This window comes from Thermobia domestica, chromosome 15 (assembly GCF_964235325.1).
Source record: "Thermobia domestica chromosome 15, izTheDome1.hap1.1, whole genome shotgun sequence".
NCBI lineage: Eukaryota > Metazoa > Arthropoda > Insecta > Zygentoma > Lepismatidae > Thermobia > Thermobia domestica.
Window position 1 is genome coordinate 148,218,003 of NC_137468.1, and position 24,168 is coordinate 148,242,170.

At 36.3% G+C, this 24,168-nt stretch overlaps 1 protein-coding gene across 1 annotated transcript in view; it reads left to right on the forward strand.

The window, feature by feature from the left end:
- LOC145671288 (uncharacterized) overlaps positions 1 to 24,168 on the forward strand; it is a 1,722,162-nt gene that overhangs the window by 1,568,491 nt on the left and 129,503 nt on the right. Inside the window, exon 11 of the mRNA XM_081740242.1 lies at positions 12,900 to 13,065. Within this exon, the coding sequence (XP_081596368.1) occupies positions 12,900 to 13,065 (166 nt within the window). The remainder of the gene's footprint in view (positions 1 to 12,899; positions 13,066 to 24,168) is intronic.

Below are 24,168 nucleotides of genomic sequence, written 5' to 3' on the forward strand. Positions count from 1 at the left end.
TTTCCACCAATCATTCGAATATAAGAAATCATTACGAACCTTATTTAATATTTATCAACAACATAAAAGTAAATGTCAAAAGTAAAGAGTCAACAGTGTCCTGTTAGCAGCTGAAGGTTTCTCTTATAGGTCTCTAGTTTATTATTAATTCTTAACGAAGGTGAACTTTGAAAACGTGAGTATTTTCTGTCGTTCTTGTTGATTCTTTCTTCGAAGTATTGAATTTTCAGCAACTGACTCTATTAATTGCATTTCAGATCAACGTGTACAAAGAAATTCATGACAATTTCGACCTGTGAGAATTTAAAATATTAATAATAATAAATCTCTTTCTTAAGTGCTGTGAACACCTCATAGGCAAAAATACACTATGTTTAAACCATTATATAATCTCTTCAGACAGACCAGAAAATTTGTACTATAGAATAAATATTAGAGGAGGTTCAGACCCTTGTCAGAAGGTTAATATATTCAAATGTTTAAGGTTCAAACTAATTTATAAAACAAAATTAAAGTTTAAAAAAAAAGGCTAGTTTCATAAAATACCATTTACAGAACTATGAAAATTAAAGCTTGATTTAACTATCATTTAAAAGAATGAGTCAACCTTGCTTAAAATTGCACATTCGACACGCAAAAATCCTGGTCGCTTGTTGCCATATTTCAATATCAAAGATTGGGTTCCTTAAATAAAAGATATTACTAAAGAAATTCTGAAGATACATAATAACCATAAAGTTTAGATTGACAGTTGTATCCTTTGTGGCAAACTTAAAACAGCTTAAATTTTGCAAGAAATCTCTGTTATTTCTACCAACGTTCATTTTAAATTGTTGTAAGGCATTGTCACTCTTCTCAATATTTCGCGTTTTGAAAAAACGAAATAAAATCTTTGAGTTTTACGTCCCACGATTATAGTCGATCTACTTTTTACACTATATATCGGTACTCTTATTCCTACATTTTTCAAGCAGTATTCACTACTATATTTATCCAAATTATTATTATTATTATTATTATTATTATTATTATTATTATTATTATTATTATTATTATTATTATTATTATTATTATTATTATTATTATTATATAGACATACCAACATTAGTGATTAAACACCGATTTGTCTTGCACTTTATCCAAACCTGGAAAAACAGTTGAAATCCTGACCTTATGGACATCGTTTGGGCAGTTTACAATCAGCGTTTATTCTGTGATATTTTAAACTTGTTTATGTGGTGCTATTATTATATACTATATGAACAATAGGGTATCAGCATCATTTTACATAGCCCTCTATTAGTAGTACAAACTAGCTAACATCCCCAAGTGTTACAGCGGATAAAATACATTTTCCGCCCCACCTCAACTTTTCATTCTTTTGTGCTAGAATGAAGATATAAATCTTGCAAGACCAAAGGCCTAGCTGATCGAAAAAAAAAATAAGGATTTTTTCAGAGGGTTTTTATGATGATGAGGTCTGTCATCCAAGGCACCAAAAGGAAATATCTTTTCCAGACTAGCGTGAGATATATTTAAAAAGAAAGAAAAAAAAAGCCAACAACTTCAAATTGAATTATACAGTGGTTTTAAGCAAACTTGGAGGTTAAAATACATTCAACTATGAAAGAAAACTTGTAATTTCCTCCAGTTATTTGCTTTCAGAATTTCTGACTTCGTTTCCGTTTCTAGACCACGTACCTAAATACACTCCTGCCTCCAGTTGAACAGATTTTTTATCAGGAAAATTTTGTCCGGCAAAGCAGAATCAAGATGTGCGGGAACTACGCTGGGATAATATTTGCTAAGAGACGTATACTGAGCAAGAGTGACACGTCATTGCTGTTTAATTTACCTTTGCTCAAGCAGAGGGAAGGAAGGATGGTTTTAAACTCCGGAGGACCCCTAGCTTGTGTGCTTGAAAGAAACACTGCAGATCAACTGTTTCATAGTTACTCCATACATTCCTTTTTTTAATATATGTATATAGAGCAAAAGTTATAAGGGAAGCAGAAACAAGATCCGTGTAAATGTACATGATTCATTTTATTCTTCAAGTCGTATAGAAATAAAACTTATTTTCACTTTATTTCTTAACCTCAACTAAGGATCTGAATCGAAAAGCATCCTAACTCGACAGTATGTTTTTTCGGACAGTATGTTGTCTTTATCCATCAGCATCTATGTTCCAAGAGCTTTCATAATATTACAGCCTGCGTTCAACTCAAAATCTTATTTTCGATAAGAACTAAGTTCAGCTGAATAGAATAGCATTCCAAGACAAAGGACATGGGATGTTATTCATTTGAGTAGAGAGATTTACGACGTTTTTGTTTTTAGGCGAATCACATCGCTGCAATGGAAAGCTTCAATAACTGAGAAACCAAAGGCGCCTCTCAGACATTTAATAATAAGATTATTGGACTCTTTCTCCCGCCTTTCGAAGTCGGTGCGGCAATACTTCATTAGCTGTTGGATTTCTGTATATTTTAATACGTAATTTCACAACACGCAATTCACAGCAAAATTATATCACAACACAGTGTCTTCAATTCAGGATTTGCTGGGGGGCCGCGGTGGCTCAGTGGTAGAGCGTTCACCTCTGGTGCTTGGGGTCCCGGGTTCGATCCCAGCCCCCCCTTCCAAGTGAACTTTGTGGTGGACAAATACCGTGTGCGTGGGTTTTCTCGAGGTCCTCCCGTTTCCTCCCACTTTCTTCATTCCACCATTTCATTCATTACTCATCATCACCGTCTCCTTTAGCCTACCGCATAACTGTGGGATGTAAAACTCAAAGATTTCATTTCATTTTCAGGATTTGCTGGGTGAAGGGTGGGGGGCAAGTCTTCGGGATTTTTGTAGATTCTCACATTTTTTCATTAGCATATTAAAATGTAACGAATTATTCACACTGTGAACGTATAACGGTACTTAAAATACAAAATATTTCAAACTGGTACAACATCCGTTCTTCGCACGGGGAGTATCCGTTTCATTTTGGACATGGAGAGCACCAAAACTATCACCAATCAACTTAGGAACCCAAAAAAGTATCAATTCGATACTAACATCGGTTATTTTCGATCATATATCGGGTGATTCCGTTAGTCCGTGCCAGGCCTTTAAATCGAAAACGGTCCGAGATATGCATAAACTGAAAAACATTTATCCTATTTGTTGCAAAGGACAACAGAGCGAAGTAAAAAGTTTCGTCCCAGGGTCCCCCGCAGGGTCCCAGACGGGTTCAACTCAAAATTGTCATATGGAAAGAGGGGTCAAGTGGTATATCGTTTGAAAGCTCTTGTAAAAGGAAAGAAGCTACAACAAGTCCCGATTCTCTACGATCACCTTAAGCAACATGGCGGCGGGTCAAAATGTCATCAAAAATTGCATTGAAAAAAATATAGCCATCCCCTATAAATCTGAAATGGCAGCCAGACGTAAAAACTGAAAAACAAGTGTCTCATTATTTCAAAAGTACAACATACCACGGTAACCAGTTCTAGATATCCAGGCAGGGTCCACCTCCAAATTAGCAGTTGTTTGATTGAGGTGGAGGGAAGACTTTGAACATTTTGAACAGCTATATTTCCTTGATAACATACGTTTTCCGGGTACAATACTACAGAGACTGTTCAGTCCTCTTTCGTGACACTACTGAAAAGTATTGTCTTGTCTCGTCTCGTAGTAAACACTTGTAACATACACAGTATGGAAATGGAAGCGTTATGGTGGACAGGTAAGCGTATTATATTGAAACGTCTAACGTTGTTCTAAGAATTAATTTACCATCGCATCACATACAAAGAATATTTCATATTTATGTAATGCGGCTGCTGTCCGTAATGTAACAGATGTGTACTTCACACAGCACGTTTTACATCACGTTTTACCGAAATTTTCGTCCATGTACAGCAAGACAACGGTCCAGACGGCGATAATAATTATAGCCCACAGCTTCAAGCTCTGCCTCTCCTATGCTTTGAAATGCGGCCATTATACGTTGCCTCATATCTTCTGGTGTAGTTGGTCTATTCGTGTAAACAAGCTCCTTGAGTCGACCCCAGACATAATAGTCCATGCACGTAAGGTCTGGAGAGCGAGGAGGGAAAGGAGTATTGGACCCTCTTCCTAACCAACGGTGTGGAAATAAAGTATTTATTGCACCTCTGCATATACGAGCAACATGTGCTGGACAACCATCCAATTGCATCCACATATTACGCCGCACATGAAGTGGGATGTTTTCCAGCAGTTGCAGTAGATGTTCTGTCAAGAATTGATGGAACAGAGCCGACGTTAAATTTTCATCAATAAACCAGGGCCCAATTACATGTGTTCCAATGATACTACCCCACACATTGATGCTCCAACGTCTTTGTCGGTCAATCTGTAGCGTCCAGTGCGGATTCTCCGCAGCCCAATAATGCGCATTGTGTAGGTCGACATGACCATCACTTGTAAATATTGCTTCGTCTGTCCACAGCACGTACATACTGAAAAACGTTGGGTTTGTCCTCAGTTTCTGACGGGCCCAATTACAAAACTGGAGGCGCTTAGTACGGTCGGCATCTGTTAGCACCAGACACAAGGAGATATGACACGGGTGGCGTTTATGCTTCCACAGTATACGCAGTACACTTGTTTGACTAATTCCGCGATCCCGGGCAATATCTCTTGAGGATGCATTAGGACCTACTTCGACAGCAGCCAAAACATCAATAACGACATCGTTGTCATCTACAATTGGAGCATGTTTGTGACCCCGATATTGAGGAGGTATACGCCCTGTTTGTTTCAGACGATTTGCTAACCGTCGAAGTACATTATGAGAAATTGATTGTCGCTGTGGGAACCTTGGGTTATAAATTCGGGCTGCAGCTCTATAGTTTTGTCTTCATTTCCCTAACACCATTAACATGTCAAATGCCTCCCCGATCGTATATGGCATTGTTCGAATACAATGCTATCTTTAACCGACACTGCACTAACACATAATATTAGGGTAGTACGTGCCACCTTCTACAATGAAATGGAAGCCTTTTGACACACACACACACACACACACACACACACACACACACACACGCACACGCACACAAAACAATTCGTAGTGTGTATTACTTTTGCACAGCACAAGTAGTTCACTACAATTCGTACTAACGACCCTTCAGCAAAGCCTACTGAACTTACTGTGGAACAAACTGTGTTCCAGCGTACCTCACGTTCGTGCCTTTCAATTCAAGGTTGTCTGCGACCGTTTTTCTCGAAAGGCATATGCTTTGTACAACAAACATAAACCAGCAAACAGCACAATCCAGTTGCAGTAATCGTTATCAAAGATGTGTATGTTTACTCATTTCGGTATTTCATTTGAAGTTAAACGTTTCACGACACTCATGTCTCATGAATTTCACTTTTACACGACGCAGGGCAGGGATGGAACCTTGCGTCAATCCCATTATTCGCCTGTTGTTACTGAGGAACATTGAGTTTAAGATAGTTATACAGACGAACCAGGCTGTGACATCATTCAAATCTAAGTCGGGAATTGGGGGAAATGCATTCTCCAACGGAAATAACACAATAACGCGGAGAGGATCGCAACGCGACACTCGGGGATTGGCAAGATTTATACGTCATTGGATAGCACACGGCAAGTCCAAAATACAGATCTATTTATACTGCCGTTTTGGGTTCTGTGATGAATGCGGGCAAATGGTACAAAACAACTTGTCCCAGGGGAATGTTCCGTATAATTGCTGTACCCTGGAGAGTTATGGTATGCATCATGGAAACAAATCATCGCGTAGTGCATACGGCCAAAATATTTCGTCCGCTGCACTAGCCAGTCGGGAGGATACAGTGTTCAATTTCCTTGATCCCATAGTGTCGGAGGTCTGGGAGGTGAGAGGCCACCCTAAGAAGCAACATCACAACTACCGACAAAGGGCTTTCAAACACACATCCTGTGCGGACACCAAGGTCAAGATCTGGGAAGAGCCCAAAACCTCTTACAAAACAGATGCAGGAAACATTGGTAGATCATACTTGCCTCGTTCCAAATCTCGAAGAATTCTGTGCAAGCAAAGTGAAAACAGATGTTTTTACTGTTAATTCCATTGGAATATGTGTTTTTTCACATTCATTTCAATGCAACTTTTGATGACATTTTGACCCGCCGCCATGTTGCATTGGGTGATTGTAGCGAATCGGGATTTGTTGTAGCTTCTTTCTTTTTACAAAAGCTTTCAAGTGATATACCACTTGACCCCTCTTTCTATTTGACAATTTCGAATTGGACCCCGTCTGGGACCCTGTGCGGGACCCTGGAGCGAAACTTTTTACTTCGATCTGTTGTCCTTTGAACATCATGTGACACTTGTTTTACAGTTTTTCCGTCTGGCTGCCCGTTTCAGATTTATAGGGGTGGCCATATTGTTTTCAATGCATATTTTGATGACATTTTTACCCGCCGCCATGTTGCTTAGGGTTATCGTAGAGAATCGCGACTTGCTGCATCTTCTTTCTTTTTACAAGAGCTTTCAAGCGATATACCACTTGACCCCTCTTTCCATTTGACAATTTTTAGTTGGACCCCGTCTGGGACCCTGGGGCGAAACTTTTCACTTTGATCTGTTGTCTCTTGAACATTATGTGACACTTGTTTTTCAGTTTTTCCGTCTGGCTGCCCGTTTCAGATTTATAGGGGTGGTGTTAAGGGCATCGCTCCGGATAGTCCTTATGTAAAGGGTTCTCTCATGCTCAAAGCTGGATGAATGCGTTTGCATGGTCACCTGAAGTCATCACAAAGAATATATTCTCAAATTTCCAGCATATGGGAGATGGGTGGAGGAAATATTGACACCTGTAATTCCCTTAGCAGATATAAGATAAAATGCTTAACCAAGAAAAAAAAACAAAAAAAAAATTAAAACTAGAATTGGATTTCATAAGAAATTTGACACAGTTGAACCAAGAAAAATATTTAGATAATTAATTTTAATATTCTTTTACAGAAATCAATATCCTCCTCCCACGTGAGTTCATATTTTATAGTCGTCTTGCCTCTTTGACGACTTCCCCTGGTTATGGCCTTTAGAACTAATTTTCTTTGCCATCCCCTTACCAGAGGATCTTCTATCATCAGATAAAAATTTAAATGAAGACTGGGAAAGAGTGTTCACAGCCTCTCCTAGACCCGGCCAAGCAGCACATCTGAAACAGAGATAAGCAAATATACAATGGTACTCACCTCTACCTCCAGGAACATGGACATCTAAAAGATTACCACTCCAAGATAGACTTACGAATATCTATTTTATTGAACACTAAATCACGGACACTAACAAACACTATACATCTTTTAAACACAAAAACTGATTTTTGTAAGAAAATAACGGGGATCTATCGATCATGTGTGCATTTTATGTTAAGCCCTTTTTTTTTTTTTTAAAAAAAAAAAGAATTTCTATTTTCACTGTCATTGTCACTACACCTTCACTGTATGTAGTCCTCTTCTCTTCGGGAATTAGTCTTCGTCACTCCAGTAACACGCTACTGCTTTCGATGGTTTTTTTCTTGTATTAATCTTCTGGACGATGTGATTTTCTCTCTTCGAGATCTTTGATGTTACCACCTTCCATTTACTAGGTTAGCATGGTGTTTTTTTTGTTTTTTTTTTCAGGCATTTATAGCGAAGTCCTTCTCGCCCTGAGATTTTGTCTTCCTGTCTATCAAGAATTAATAACGCCGAACGAACACAAGATGAAACACAACAATAGGCTAGTAGTTACACTGTTCATTACACTTCACCTGATTCAAGTTTCATGTTAATCTATTGATTGAATTTCACTAGCGGTTATCAAACAAAATTAATTTTCTGAAAAGTAACGATAATCAATAGTAATTGATAGTTATTATTATTATAATTATTGTTTTTAATAGTGAAACACTTTGTTGAGATTTTTCGGCGTTTCAATCAAAGCATTAATTATACACTATCTGGACCGCACTTTATAATCAGAACTAAACACAGCTTCCCACGAGAATGATTATGTACTTGAGGTGGACGGACCGTTGGTTAACTAAGAACTAACTCTTTACCCCTTGAGCTTCAGTATTTACTTCCGCTGGTTGTCTCTCAAAAGTCGTAGAGACACTCTTTACCTTCATTGTTTTTGGGGTTGTTGACCTTTTCCCCTTTGTGATGTGCCACCCGCGTTGAGCCGGTAACATTTTGACAAATTTGTAAATAATTCAAAATTTACATACTGTCGCTCCATTTTCTGTATCTATACGTACACTTAGAGTTCATCCACACAACCCCGGTATGTCTTTTATACCAAACAATTATTACAATTTTATTAAATCACGATTTTCTATCTTGTTTACCAGTCGTGGAGACCCGTTAGGAATGTCCAAGCAGACGTTTTGTGTCTCTGATGTTTAGTGCACTCTAGTGGCAGGTTCTAAAATTACTTTCTTGCAGGCGGGAAATGGTTTACCTGTCTGCTTCTGTTTTTCCTTTTACATTTTTTTTTAAATTGACTATGAAATGTTTACACAACAAATAATAATCACACCTATAATAAAGTATATGAGTAATTTACTTTTTTTTGTAGGTCCTTGGAGTTGTCATCTTTTTTGAGATTAGGCGAACAAAAAAAAATCCCTCTCAGGAAGTGAGTCGTCTGCTCTCCAGCGCCCAGACATACCACTCGACACCCTCCAGGGGTGGCTGAGAAAAATGTTTTCGAGTGAATTTGAAGCATGCGGGAATCAAAATACGAGGCAGGGTCGCGTAAAACATTTTTCTTAACTGGTATCGGAATTTCCAAGAACATTTTAATATTAAATATTACTTATTAATAATATACTCTTTAAATCTGGTACTTCTGACATAAATGCTATATTTTCTTTTTTTTCTTCGGTCAGACTCGCTTACCAACCAAACTTTACCTAACGTTTTTTCTCAGAGGTGTGAAAATACAGGTCAAATTGGATTTTTCACACCTATTGTCACAAAAATTTAGCATTAAAGTGTGTACCCGCAAACAATAGAGTTGAGTTTGGAAGTAACAATAGTTGCTAGTCAATGCTTCTAACTTCATTTTATTTCTCTGATTTCTGTTCCTTATAGAATATACGTTGTAAACCTGCTTCTTTTTGGACATGCCCCTTACTTTAGGTTAGCAACTATGTTAGCTCAAAGGTTATTGAACTCTTGGTTTCTCGAATTTTCCTGTTGTGTGATGTGAAAGTTGAAATTTTGTGAAGATGAGTGCTTCTTAGACAGATTTTTTTTTTTAAGTAATACGCTTGAACTCTAATATGAATACCATTTTTGAATATAAATACTTCTATTTATACCTATTTATATCTTAATTAATCCTAATATAATTAAAATTACTACTTAATTTGGCTTTTAAATTAAATTAATTATATATGTAAATTACTATATTTACATTTTGATATGCAAAACAGTTGGTGGGGCTGGCAGCTTACAGTGGCCATATTGTTTTCAATGCAAATTTTGATGACATTTTGACAAGCCGCCATGTTGCATAGGGTGATCGTAGAGAATCGGGACTTGTTGTAGCTTCTTTCTTTTTACAAGAGCTTTCAAGCGATATACAACTTGACCCCTCTTTCCATTTGACAATTTTGAGTTGGACCCCGTCTGGGACCCTGTGGAGGACCCTGGGGCGAAACTTTTTACTTCGCTCTGTTGTCCTTTGCAACTAATGGGATACATGCTTTTCAGTTTGTACATATCTTGGACCGTTTTCGATTTAAAGGCCTGGTACGGACTAACGGAATCACTCGATATAATCCATCTCCCTAGTTGCGGGCCTGAGTTTGGATTTAAACGGCATCGGAAGTTTATCTCAGCGACCCCGAAAACTATGGATTCGACACTATAGTGTGTCCAGTAAGAGAACGTCTCTGACAGCTCGCAGTGACATTGCCACTACTCGCGTGTCAAGGTTTTTATCGGTGCAACTGTAGTGCCAATTTAATTAATGGTATAAGACAGAGTAATCGTGGTTGGTAACACTGGTATCAAAGTAGGGGCTGCAATGTCTCATCGCATGGGGTAAGAAACGTCAGAGACCATCTCTTGTTGGCCGTGCTATAATATCGATTATCTTCGGTCGTTTTATATGTATATATATATCTATCCTCCTGTTCTCCTACGTTGTACTGTCAAGGTGAAATTATAAAATCCATCCCAGGCCCGAACCTCATCTATGGTGAAAATTTGATAGAGATCGGTCGGATGGTTCAAGAGTTCAAGTCACAAACATAGTCACTTTCATTTTATATACTCTACAGGGTGGTCCGGAAGTGGGCGTATCCCTTTTGGTTTCAACAGTATACTCTTAGTTATGGTAGAATGTCTGCACAAGAGTCTTAATGCTTAAAAGTTTCAAAACGATATAATGTTCTTTTTTACCTTCTTAAAATAGGGAGTTACGCCTAGAATAGGATTCTAACTAGCAACAGATATGTCTTGGCTACTGTCGGCTTAATGAATTAAGTTTAGACCACTCGACTATTTCTGTTAGCTGAGGAACATTTTTGTGTAAACATTGATTTAGAAATTAAATGAAAGTACGAAAAGATACGGATGAAATGAATGATTAAGAAAGAATATGAGCAATACAAATACGAGATGAAACTAGATAACTGAGGGTAATTCCACGGGAACAAGATTATGTCAATTACTCGAAGAGTTTAACTTATTTAATCTTGTTACAAAGTTACTTTTAGATTAGGCTTTACTTTGTGAAAAGGCGTACTAATGAGTGAAAATGTGTTTCTTTGAATTTTTCAAATACGAGAAGTTTTCTTTTTTAAAAAAGAAGACACGTAGGTATTTAAAGTCATTACATAAATAAATAAAGCTCCAATTTATGAGTGTTGTCAATTAAAATGATAATGCCAATTATAAACAGTGTGTGTCAATATGAAAAAAAAAATAGTTTAAAATTTTTGAAAACATTTGTAATTAATCTTTTACGCAAGTATGTGAGATACTTTTATGGTCTAGAAGATAAAGAGATATTCGTTAACCATATAAACAATGCCAAATACATTTTTAAACATATTGATATAATAGGCTCTCATTTCAATCTAGTAGGGTGATGCCTATGATTCTCAGTTTGTCTCTGCCCCCTTGCATCGCCGATTCTTATGGCTTTGAACATACTTTTACTATTGGTTAATACTAACTTCCAGATATTCAGAAAGAACGATACAGTGAACGGAAGGGAAGGTAAAATGGGTAAAATTGTTGACCTAAATCGCAATACTTTGATCCACTATTTTTGGATCATTCCTAAAATTCTTTTAATATTGTTCAACGCTCAAACAATAATAGCATACACTTAACCAAATACTGGTATTTGTGAAGATGTATCGTTCTACTGAATATTCGGCACATTCTTGTTCAATGTCCAGAATACACAGCCTTCAGAGAACATTTAGTCATATTTTAAGAGCTAATACGGTTTTTAGTGACGGTATTGCCATTTTTATTCGTAAAACGGTCTTTCCTAATAAGATAGTGAAATCGGCCCATTGATCCAAATGGAAGGAGCCTTTACCTTGACGGCCCTAAAATGGTGGGAAAACTGTGCGAAAAACAGTGTTTTCAGTTTTATTTCTATTTGACAATGTTGCCATCACTTCCAAGCTCCGAAAAAAAATATTGTACCTAAGGGTAAAACAAATTTTTTAACTAAAAAATCAGCGACATGTCCTCTCCAAAAATTATTTATTTATTTATTTATTTATTTATTTAATTTATTTATTTAATTTATTTATTTATTATTTTTTGAAACTTTCAACACGCAAAAATAAAGAAAATACGCATCGATGGGTTTGGAAAAATTACACATTTACATCTAGATAGTTTCTACAATGTGAAACTTTCAAAATTTTTCGACCACCCCCACTAAAATAAAAAAAAATCAATTTTGAGCATGTATGATACGATAATTCGGAAAGGGGAGAGGTAGGGGGTCTTTTTTTTGGAGGTAGTTTTAAGTCAAGGGTAACCTTTTGGGCCAATAGCGATCCCATTTGGATCAAGGACTGATTTCACTATCTTACTTGGAAAGTCCCTTTAAGTAGTTAATGTTCTCATAGGATTTTCTTTTTAGATAATTTCTGTAATGTGCCACTATTGTTATATTTTTGAGTTATTTTCTTGTATATTTAATATTTTATTATTTCTTATTTAGGTTTTTGGGATTTCTGTATTTATTTTTTTATAGTTTTTCTTTTGTATTATTTCAAGCCCTTAGTATGTAGAACTTCAATTCGACATACACTTTTGTTATGTTTTATTTTAAATTTTTAATGTACAGCATATAATCAGCCACAAGCTGTATCGTAACAGAGACAAATAGGCTCTCCGGGTGCATGGTTACTTAGTGGTACAGCGTTTAACTCTAGTGCCAGGAGTACATGGTTGCTTCCCGGCGAGTCTGAAGTGAACAACATCGTGTCTGTGGGCTCTCTCGTTTGCTTCTACATTATTATTCCACCTGCCCTTTGATTAAAACTTATTTTCATTATTCTTCTGTGTCCTTTAGCCTAAAAGCGTAAATGTTTGACGTTGCACTAGAAATTACATTCCAGAAAATTTAAATAGCATCATAGAAAACGTTACCATTGAACCGTATTCAATCAATCAATGTATACTTATCGCTAAATTTTGGCAGAATAGATATGAACGTTTGTCTGAGGAAAACACATCTACGTTGTCGAAAGCTAACATAAACAAGCATTGTTGCCTTTTTCTAAATATATGTTTATGATTGTAGCATTTTTTCCGAGAAATTTCAATGAATCTGAAACTTAATACACACATTTCTTTATGTATTCAGGAGGCTAGAGAGCGAGGTGAAGCTGACGAGTTTGAGATCAGTTACTCAAATTTGCATCTAGGACCAGAAATTGGGAAAGGAACTTTCGGCAGGGTGTTCGTTGCACGGGCAGAATCTCTACATGGACGCTCAGGAATTACCATTGTCGCTGTCAAAAAGCTGAAACGTAAGTAAAGTTTTCAAATCTCTTTCTAAAGATGTTTTTTCTCTGTTACTTAATATGGTTAGAATATATTTGGAGGTAAATTTTACGCAAACCTACAACTGTTAAGTAATCTTTGTTAGTATTTTTTCAGAAGAAAAAGAAACTGATTTTTTGTATTTATTATAAATGATTTTCAGCTTCATTCTTCACTTTCACGTACGAATTTTCTGTTTCAATATCGTCATCAACCGTAGCCTATTGCGTCGTTCTCCTCTTTTTCTTGTTACAATACATATTTAGGTCGCCCCTTATTATGAGGGCCTACAGTTCCTTCATAGCCAGTTTTTCATCCCCTTTTTAGTTACATCTGAAAGTGTTTGTTTATCCCCTACTCTTTCTCACACATCCTCATTCGTTTACTGTTTGAGGGGGCCGCGGTGGCTCAGTGGTAGAGCGTTCACCTCTAGTGCTAGGGGTCTCGGGTTCAAACCCTGATTCCGCCAAGTGAACTTTGCGGTGGACAAACACCGTGTGCGTGGGTTTATTCGGGGTTTTCCCGTTTCTTCCCACTTTCTTCATTCCACCATTTCATTCATTACTCATTATCACCGTCTCCTTTAGCCTAACCGGCATATCCGTGGGACGTAAAATTCAAACTTTCATTTCATTACATTTTCATTTACTGTTTGACCTGGCTAATTTTATTTATTCTTCTTTACATCCACATTTCGAAAACTAGTATTTTTTTCTATTATTGGCTAATTCAATTTGTGACTTACACGACAACAGACGCCAGACGGCAGTAACTATTATGCATTAGAAAATTTATAAGATATTTTCATGGGTAAATTTTAGGTTATAAATAAGGGGCAATAAGTCCTTCATTCATTTTTATTTGCAGCATTTAAATATGTAAACAAAATGGCTGAAACAAGTCTCTAAATATATACGTGACTTACACGACAGTAGGAGACATGGTGTTTTGAATAACGGTTAACTATATGAAAATTCTGTTCTTCTATTGTTGCAAGAAAACTAAAACTTTTTACATATATTAAGTAGATACCAAGCTACAAGACCAAAAGAAAATTATTATATTTTCTGTATTTATTTTAAAATATATGCCACAAATATAACGTGACGTACACGACATAAATTTGTGACTTACACGACAAGTCTAACATTATGTCTTCGTTTAATTACACTTCCAAAATCTATTGGCGGATAGAGTGGCACTAATGATTTAGAGAGATAAAAGGATAAACTGTTAACAGACAAAACAAGAAGTTAACAGTTCTTTTATTGCAGCAAAATTTGTCAAATTCTAATTTATATCTGTGATCGACGTCTGTTAAATGCAACATAGGCCTAATCTTTCTGTTGCGGCCAATAAAATTCTTTATCTTGATGGTAATGGCGAAGAAATGTGACATACAGTTGTCCTGATTCTTTTCTGCACATCTAACAAATATTTAATAGTTCTTTTTCGGCGAAGGGTAATAATACCCTGTCTCCAGTAGAGTATTTCCATCACTTCTTCGCTGCGTTTGTTCCCATCACATGTGCCAATGAACAGTTCTGGAATGAAATCGTACTTCCTTCGTGGTGAAGAAATATCTTAAATGAGACAACATTCAATAGTATATGCCAAAACACAATGAAAGTAGTGCTACTTTCGTGTTTTTGGAATATTACATATTTCTTTCTTATGATGTTTCCATTGGCGCATAAATTTTAGAAGTAATACTCTTTACTACAGTATATTACATTAATGTTCGGACATAACTTGCGTGCTCTCTCAATAAATTATAAAGCAGATTGAGGATCAATTTATCTTTGAGAGACTTTTAAATAGTTCGTAGATGAAAAATGCCAAGGCATTTAAACTTTCTGCAATGTTATTGAACAAAGTGAATAATGTTGTGCACCATCATCCGACTGATAATTCACATTGTTGATCGGAAAACCCGGATGACACCCTTCAAAATTTTCCATGAGTGTAGACTTGAAATAAGCAAATGGAAACATATCTTGATGCATACAATCAGATATAATTACGCACGAATCATATTCTGTGGTTTCCTTTTCTTCAGGAAAATATATTATTGCAGTTTACGTAGTACAACTGTGTGATATCCAGTGACCGGTTTGTATCTTTTCTTGGTACATAAAACAGTAATTTCCACAAAAATACATTTGATGTAATATCATTCTTTTCAACTTCTCTATCTATTTCCGCTTCCATTCAGCTTCTGAACTAGGCATATCTGAAAATGCAATAGAAAAGACAAGTGTAACACATCTGGCATGTCCTAATTTCATAATCTTAGAGTAAACTTTGTTGTGACTTACATATTTTCGTTTGAGTAAGTATGTTTTCTACCAAGGAAGCGTGACAGAGTAGTAGCGTGTTAGATTTGGCACGGTAGGTTGCGGGTTTAAAACATATAGCTGGCAATCCTGACTGAGGTGTTCCTCATTCACACCAGGCAAATGCCGAGATGATAACCATTCAATAGATCTGATCGAATCCTTTCCCACATGCCCACCTCCGTCCTATACCGGCCTGAGCTTTAGATGCCTAAAGCCAATAAATTCTAATTTACAAGCATGTTTCCAAAACAACGAAAGAGTACGAGAATACCAATAATAGTATTAAAAGTAGCTGAAACTAGAAACTTCGGAACCACATATGCCGCATTGTTCCAGAGACAGTAGATACTTCCTGTCACGTTTTTTAAAACTTCTTTCTAGATCACATTGATTTATATTGTTTAACCTTTCATTGTTACATTTATATTCCAGTCAAGTACATTTTACACTCATACTTCATAATATTGCTTTTATCGTCCTTATCTTTCATTCTCTTACACTAAACATGGCACTTAATACATTAATTGAGTTATCAATTCACTATTTATACGTTTCACTGCAGTTAGCTACTATTGGCAATGTAGTAATATTGCAACAAAATGTGACTTACACGACACGCATAATGTGAATTGCACGACAAGGAAAGAAATGTGACTTACACGACATATTATATTTTGTATTTAAAAGAGTTACACGTATTATTTCGGGACTTTCTGCACGGCCTTTGATTAGGGTATACTGTCCGTCCAAATGGAGAAAATTTAGAATAACAGATTTTTTGTTTAATTATGTATACAAATACATAAACTTATTTATGTTTTCTTGTGACTTACACGACAGCGTACTTGAATAAATAAATTATTATCATTTTCTTGCTATTATTAGATTATGTGCAAAACAATGTCACTGATGCAAACACAAACATTATCTTAATAAATACCATACGCGATCTTCACTTACCTACAGGAATTAGCACGAAAAAACTTTGTGTTAAAATCCAAATGTAGGTACGATATTCTGCGACATGAAAGTGGCCATATTTTACCTCCTGCAGAGCCATCTACAAATCAACGTTGGTATCATCTTGTTCATATATGAAAAATTCAGCATTCTTAAAAATGAATTTTAATACTTATATAGACCAAGGTGAAACTTCAATTTTTTCCTTCGTAGGGTCACTTATCGCGGAATTGACCTATTTCAAAGCTTATAGATAAAATATAAATATATAACTTTTCTGATGCTTCAGGTTGATCATCTTCCTTGTTGAACACTTTTTGTTATACACAGATTAAAAAATAAAACATATGTGACGTATGTAAAACCGTAGGTTACATGTGTAAATCCTGTACTTTCTGGACAACGTATGATTATAGGTAACATCCAACAGTAAACGTATAATTGAAAAGGTATGATTTATAATATTTTCCGTATAAGGGTTCCATCTGTACGTACTTTCCGTATGAAACAGGGAAATGTATATAGACGGTCAGGATTTCGCATACAGATGGACGTATATAACGTATAGCTGACGTATGTCAGACATCCTGTAGCTGTATGACGTAACATCTAAGCTCGAAAAGGGGAATACGTATAGCATATGGATAACGTATAGTTCGTACACATTCCCGTAGTAAACTGATGGAACCAGTATATTTGTACAGTATACCAATGTCCAGATAACGTTTTTTTTTTTTTCGTGTGTAAGGATGACCATTCTCTTATCAGTATTCAGAGATTCTTTAATCTTTTCTTTCACTTCTCTTCATGTGTTCATCTGTACGCATGCTTCTCTTCAATGGCCATCTTCCGCGGTGCTAATTTTAGTCTCCCAAACTGTATTATGAATAACATGGAAAGTATTATAAAAAGGTTATATCAATCCTTGAATCTGTCGTCGATAATTATCAAAGCAAAAACGTAAGAGACAGCGAAAAGCAGCTTTCTGGAATAAATTCAGTGCATCAAGAATAAGTGCTTATCAACCATCTGTTCAACTTGGAGATAATTCGAAGGCTTCTGGTTTCAATGTTCGTAATCATAGAGCATAATCGATAATCAATAGCGAGAATCATTTTTCTGAAGCCGATTCATCGTCTTAAGAGTGTACATTATAGGTAGGAACTAACTCCCAATTGAAAATTGTTTATAACGTTTAGTAATATTTAACCAATTTTCATGAAACGAAAAGCATTTGATTCCTTACAATGGTAGACTTTAGTACATGATACCTCATTTACGTTATTGAAATCATCATTGACGGACAGTGGCGCAGCGTCTAACCTGTGTGTGAGCGGGTTCATCTGACATCCCGGCACGAAGTATGATAGTCCGTGGTACAAGTACAGTGATGGTTGGCGGAGTGTGAAAGAGACCGCGTGCCCGATAGATGCACATACCATAAGGAATTGCCATTTGAAACTAAAGGATACAAGTTCCGTAGCAGAGAAGATGCGGTGGGCTTTCAACATCCAGGACGGAGGAAAATGTACAAGTGTTCAAGACATGTTCACTCAGTCCTCAGAAATCATAAAGACAGGTATTTCGCGAAAGTAGTTTAACCCGACACAGAACCAAACCATTCTGAAGAAAGAATTGAATTTTCGTCCATGGAAACCACATTATTGCCAAAACGTACCGCCGAAAGATTATGAATATCTGTTAGGGCAGGGCGCAAAATATCCGGTCGCCAGGTCGCCACTAGCGACTAGAAATTTAGAGCTGGCGACCAATGTTCAGTAGAAAAGTTTTCTGCCTAAACTCACAGACTTGTGCAGTTTTTGTTTCGCATGACAATAATTGTCACTGAGGAAAGATCCCTGAATTTGGTGTGGAAAAAATAAAGCTGTTTTTCAAATACTTGGAACCAGATTTATACAGTGAAAAAGTGGATCTTGTCATAGCAGAATATAAACTTTTGTTTTCTTCATTGACGTTGAATCAGACAAAAAAAAAAAAAAAAAAAAAGTGAAAACTTCATTACGGGATTCCCAAGGGGCCCAGAGGAATAAGCATATGAAACCTGCCCCCAAGCATATCTGCACCAAATTTACAGTATCGATTAACATTTATGAGAAACTCAGTTTCCAAAATTTTCAGCTCCCCAAGCGCTTTTGGAGGGTTATTAGAAGGGGGGAAGGAAATTTGATTTTTTTTTTCCTGAACGGCTCAACGGATTTGCATGAAAAAAATATGTTAAGTGTTCTCAACAAGAGAGAAGTCGGAAAATATTGTTTTGAAATTTTTGGGGGTTGAAAATTAATGTCAAAAAATTTCTGAAATTTTCAAAAAAAAAAAAAATAGTGGAAGACTAACTGGGACACACAAATTTTTTTGCCAGTTTTGTCTTGAGAGGGTCTCTAATAACATATATTGTTTTCATTTTGTTTGCAAGTGTACCTCATAGTGAAAAAAGGCAAATGTACATCGGTCACACACTGTTCACCACTAGGATAAACAATACCTTTGAATGAGGGGGGATGAAGTTGTTATAACATTGGGATCTTATTATAAGTATTTTTTTTTTTGTCTTAATGGTAATTGGTCTCTGAGGATGAAGGGGGGTCACGACCCTGTTCGCACCTCCCTTGGCTACGCCACAGCTGTACACCAACTGAAATTATACATTCCCGCATTTTGTTTAATTTTGCACATAATCAATGTTCTGTGATATACATAGATCTTTGATTAGTAATTGTTCTTGTTTTGTAACAGTTTTGTAACTGTTTCCTTTAGCCTAGCCGGCATAACCATGGGGCGTAAAACTGAAAGATTTCATTTTACCCACATATGATTTAAGATCGAACAAGTCACTCTCGCACCATAGGTGAGCACCCTACCACTGAGCGATAGTGCCACCAGTCTATACACTTCTTACATGAAAAAAAAAAATAACTCTACAAGCATACTTATGTTTTTGTTTCAAACCAACTTCGAAAACGTTTTTTATTAGAATTCAATGAAGTTTCTTTCCATATACCTAGATAATATTTCTGTATAACACCTACGAAATTCCACTTTTCTTTAGTAAAAAGCAGAAGATTTTTAAGAGCAGCAGCTATTACTAATCCAGAATTGAAAGTGGACTTACTTCGTTTTGGCATAGAGGGTGCTGAGTACTGATAGGATTATTATGTTCATATTTAATCCTCTAAGCTCGTTTCGGTTTGTTATGAAAGAGATCTGATCTCCTGCAAAACACTTTAGAGATTAATACACATTTGAATTCTCGGAGACTTTTCGAAATGAATATCAAAGTGAACAGAACAACACTAAGGATTAGTCTTCAAGTGTTCTGAAATTGCAAAGAATGGCTTTATAAGTACCACTTGGTGTAGATTAAGGAAATCAGATATTCTTAGTTTCTTTGTTCGAAAAAGTAAAGTACAACGCGAGTGGAAAACTTAATTGTTTGAGAGCTATATTCAGTCAAAGAATACTTTTTTTCTAAATATCAAGAAGGATTATTGCTGCAGACAAGGGAGAACTTAAAGGAGTGTAATACCTAACATTGAAAATTCGTTCCGCAAATTCGAGTTTGTGATTAATTTCACACTGAAACTTTGGAAAACGGAATACAAACAAACACTACATTTTTACGTTTAATCAAAATGAAGTTGGTATTAATCAGGAATAACTTAAGTCCTCGTTTCGGTACAACCGTATGAAAATGTTATTCGTCAAATTTGTTGCCAATTCAGCGAGCCTATTCATTTGGTTGTTATACATTGTGAAAATTTGGCAGATCCGGATATTTATTGCTTAAGATTATTTATGCAATATTGAAACAGACCATGTTCTATAATTAAACAAGAATCAGAAACTTTGCGTAAATCAAATATGTAGGCTATATCTCTACCATAGAAATAACTAACCAAGTCTATGACCTTTGGAACTCTCAGGTTCAATACCGCATTCACAAGAGCTCTCCATTGATTTGTGTCCTTAGCCAATTGGATCCAGTTTCTACATAGTCTTCTTATTTCTGTAAGATCGCCTGAACATTGTCCTCCTATCTGCGCCTAGGTCTTCCTAATGGTCCTTTCCTATTGGTCTTCCAGTTTATACTTTGAAAGCGTTCCTATTTTCTACCATTCTGGTTACATGAGCTGCCCATTGGAGCCTCGTGGACTCGATTACCCTATCAATGTTTGGGTAAACGGGTCCTCGTTACGAATTTTGCGCCATTCTCAATACACGTTCTTCTTGGTTCTGAATATTAATTGCAGAATCTTGTTCTCAAATACTTTCAGTCTACGTTCTTCCCTCAGAGTGAGCGACCATGTTTCGCCAACATACAGAACAACGGGCATGATTATCGTTTTATATATTCTAATCTCCAAATTCCTTGACAGAATTCACGATGGCAAAAATATTGAACTGATTAACAACACGAATTTCCTGCTTTTAGAAGACATTTAATTTTTTTAATTTTTCTATCAAAGCAATATATAAATAAATAAAGACTGCGGAATCGCTATTGTAGAGTCAATTCGGCAAATGAACATTTTTTTGAAACGTCTTACTTCTGTAAACAATCACTTTATACAAGATAAATAAATGTTTTTGTAGCGTAGAATATGTTTATCGTAAATTAAAGTATTGAAAACATCTACATGCTCTGTTATACAATCAGCGAAAAAAGTTCTTTCCGTTTGATGAATTTGGTTTCGTAAATAACTTCAGAACAGAAGGACAATTTGAGTATAGTTTTCAATAAATTAAAAAGAATGTGATTTTCTGTACGTTTTAGCCTTGAAACTCGGTGAAACTGTGTACGTTCCACCGTTATTCTCAAAATAAACTTTACCAAACGGAAAGAACTTTTGTCGCTGACTGTACCAGAAACGGTAATACCAACATTTATTAGATCATGTTGGTGTGCTGACTGTCACTGTCAGACGAAGTCTTTGTGCTGAGCATTGGACGGATAATGTTAATATTTCAACCAAGGATGTAAAAAAGAGGATCGGCTCATAGAACAAAATCGTGAAGCCATACGTCACAGCTTCGCCACACCTACTCTGTCCACTCCGCGCCAATAATATCGCAATGTTTCGAGCCAACAATCATGGCGGAAACGAGAGTACCAATCAGACATGCCGACTCAGACGATGCTCGGTTGTTTTTTGGCTTCATTGAGTTCATATGATGAAGATACGTATGGGCAAATCCTCTATTTTATAAGATCCTTGATTTCAACAGTCAAATATTTTAGATTTAATTATTTCCCATATAATTCTATCCTTTTCTTCTGAAGCTTTGAACAATATTATTTACTTGCTTTCCTTTCACATCAAGAATGTAAATATAAAACGTTCGTTCTTAAGGGAATGAAGTTAGAAAATGGTTGTTCAGCAAACGGGTCCGAACCCCCGAACCCCCTCTAAAAGTTTCAAACTCGGCATATATATGTACACATTTCTTAGAAATCTATATTTGTATAGCAGAGAACGTACGTCTTCTTTCCTTTTCCTTTCGGTCCATGATATGCACAGCATTCTGCGCCAACACCATGTTTCAAATGCTTTCAGTTTGTATATTTCAGCTTTTCTCAATGTCCACGTCTCTCATTCGTAAAGCGCCACGCTCCATAACTGTGTGTTAATACATCGTTTACGAATGTCCGACACATTTCTCGATATTAGTAGTTCTCTTTTCCAATTGAATGCTTGTTTAGCCTGCGCTATTCTGGAACATACGTCTTTTCCACTTCTTCCGTCCGAGGATATTGGATTTCCTAAATAAGGTAACGTCTTAACGTATTCCATTTTCTCTCCATCTAGCCAAGCACTTATAATCTACGATCAGTTGGAGCGACTCGTTCACTTTGAACTCGACGTCAGAAGGAGCAGGTAGAGTGCTGCCTACGTGAAAAACTGAAGGAGAAACATGTGCTCTTTGATTGATATAAGTATCTTTATTTTGAAAGAATAGTGGCGGAATGTTCTAAGCAAATTAGCATACGTAAGTAATTATTGGACCTCAGCAAAATAAATTGTGATTTCCAATTCAGTGGTTTTGACTCACCCACTTACTTAATTGTCACATGCCACCCGTTGGTTGCTTTTGTTGCAGGTGGTTTATCTTTGTTTCTGAGCAAATTACGCGCAAGTGCATTCGTGCTGTATGCTACCTTGGCCCACAACGGATGAAATTTTCACTTGACGTGAGGGTTTGTTGGTCCCCGGATCATTTAATTTCAGATGTTACTTTGTGATTCTTTTAATTAAATTATCCGGGGTCCGCAAAAGTAAAGTCAATTTCAGAAATGAAAGATACCTTGCTAGTATTACAATTTTAACTATAATAGAGGAAACTAGTAACATGTTTTATTTTCACTCACGGTATTCAAATGTAAGACAAAACATGGTGACTTTTGTGAAAGTTTCCTATGTTTGCAGTTAATGAATAGTCTTGTGTAAGAAGAAAATAATTTTGCAAATTTAAAGTTTATAGTAAATTGTAAAAAGACTTGTCATTTTTGAAGTTTTAGTGAATTTCGATATGTGTATTAAGATATTTACATTAACCCTTAGAATCCCGGAAAATAATACTGACGAACTGTCAAACATAGTCTTGGGGTCCATTGGAGCCCACCGGGAGTCCTAGGGTTAACGTCTTTTAGAAATTAGTTAAAAATCATAAGAATAACGACTTTAAACTTACAGTTAGATAGCTACAAATTTCAAATTTGCAAAAGCAGCCCCGCGTAGCGTAGTCACTAACACTCTCGTTTTTGATGCGAGCTGTCTCGGGTTCTGTTCCTGGTGGGGACACTCGGTCGCAAAGGTGTAACAGCTTTTGCAGGCCTGCCATCCCGAGTAAGGTTTTCCTGTACTTTTCGCATTGCCACCAGGCAAATACCGGGATGGTACCTAGCATAATGGTCCTTTCTTCTCCATTTCTTCTTCCTCCCCATTTCCCTGGGTACTGCGTTTCCTAGGGACGTCGCACCTCATACGTCGGTATAACATAGTCATATAACATATAACATACATACATATAACATCGTACGTAACCTTATGTGTACGGTATAACATAGTCATAGATCCCTAAAGCTCAGAAATCTAATTCCTAATCAAATTTGCAATACCTCTTCCCGAGCTCTTTAGCCTGCAAATTCTTCAAATATATGAACTTTGTTACATCGAGTCTATCCGTATTAGTGTTGTTACAATATTTTCTCTCCAGTGCCATTTTTTAAAATATAAATCGAGTACCTGAAATTCCTGGTCTTTGCCAGAGGATAATAACTTTTGGAAAGTATTGGAACAATCTTCCCTTCTTAGGTTATGCATTTCAACCATAGTGTAATAATAAAATTCCGTGAGACATTATATTTTTGGCATAAAGTTTGAACTGGCTACCCTCTTAGAATACAGCCTTTAATAACACTGACATGATAAACTCTCAGCTTGAAGCAGATAATAACTCTTTGAAAATTAATTAGAAACGGGTCAGCCATTTTCTCGTGCTACGACCACACACAACAGGTAACGTCAATTTCGATGTCACGAAAGAAATTATAGAAAATACCCCCTTCCTATATATTTTATATTTTCTATAATAAGCTCAACACATATTACTAGGCTTTTGTCATCCAGTCTAATGAAATATTATTAAGTATTCTGCCTTTCGGCAGGTCCTGAGACTAATTAGGCGTTGTTTTTTTCTTTTTTAGGTTTCGGCCTGGAAATATTTTTTCCACGTTTATCGATTTTCGAATACCTCTTTTAACTCCCAATATTC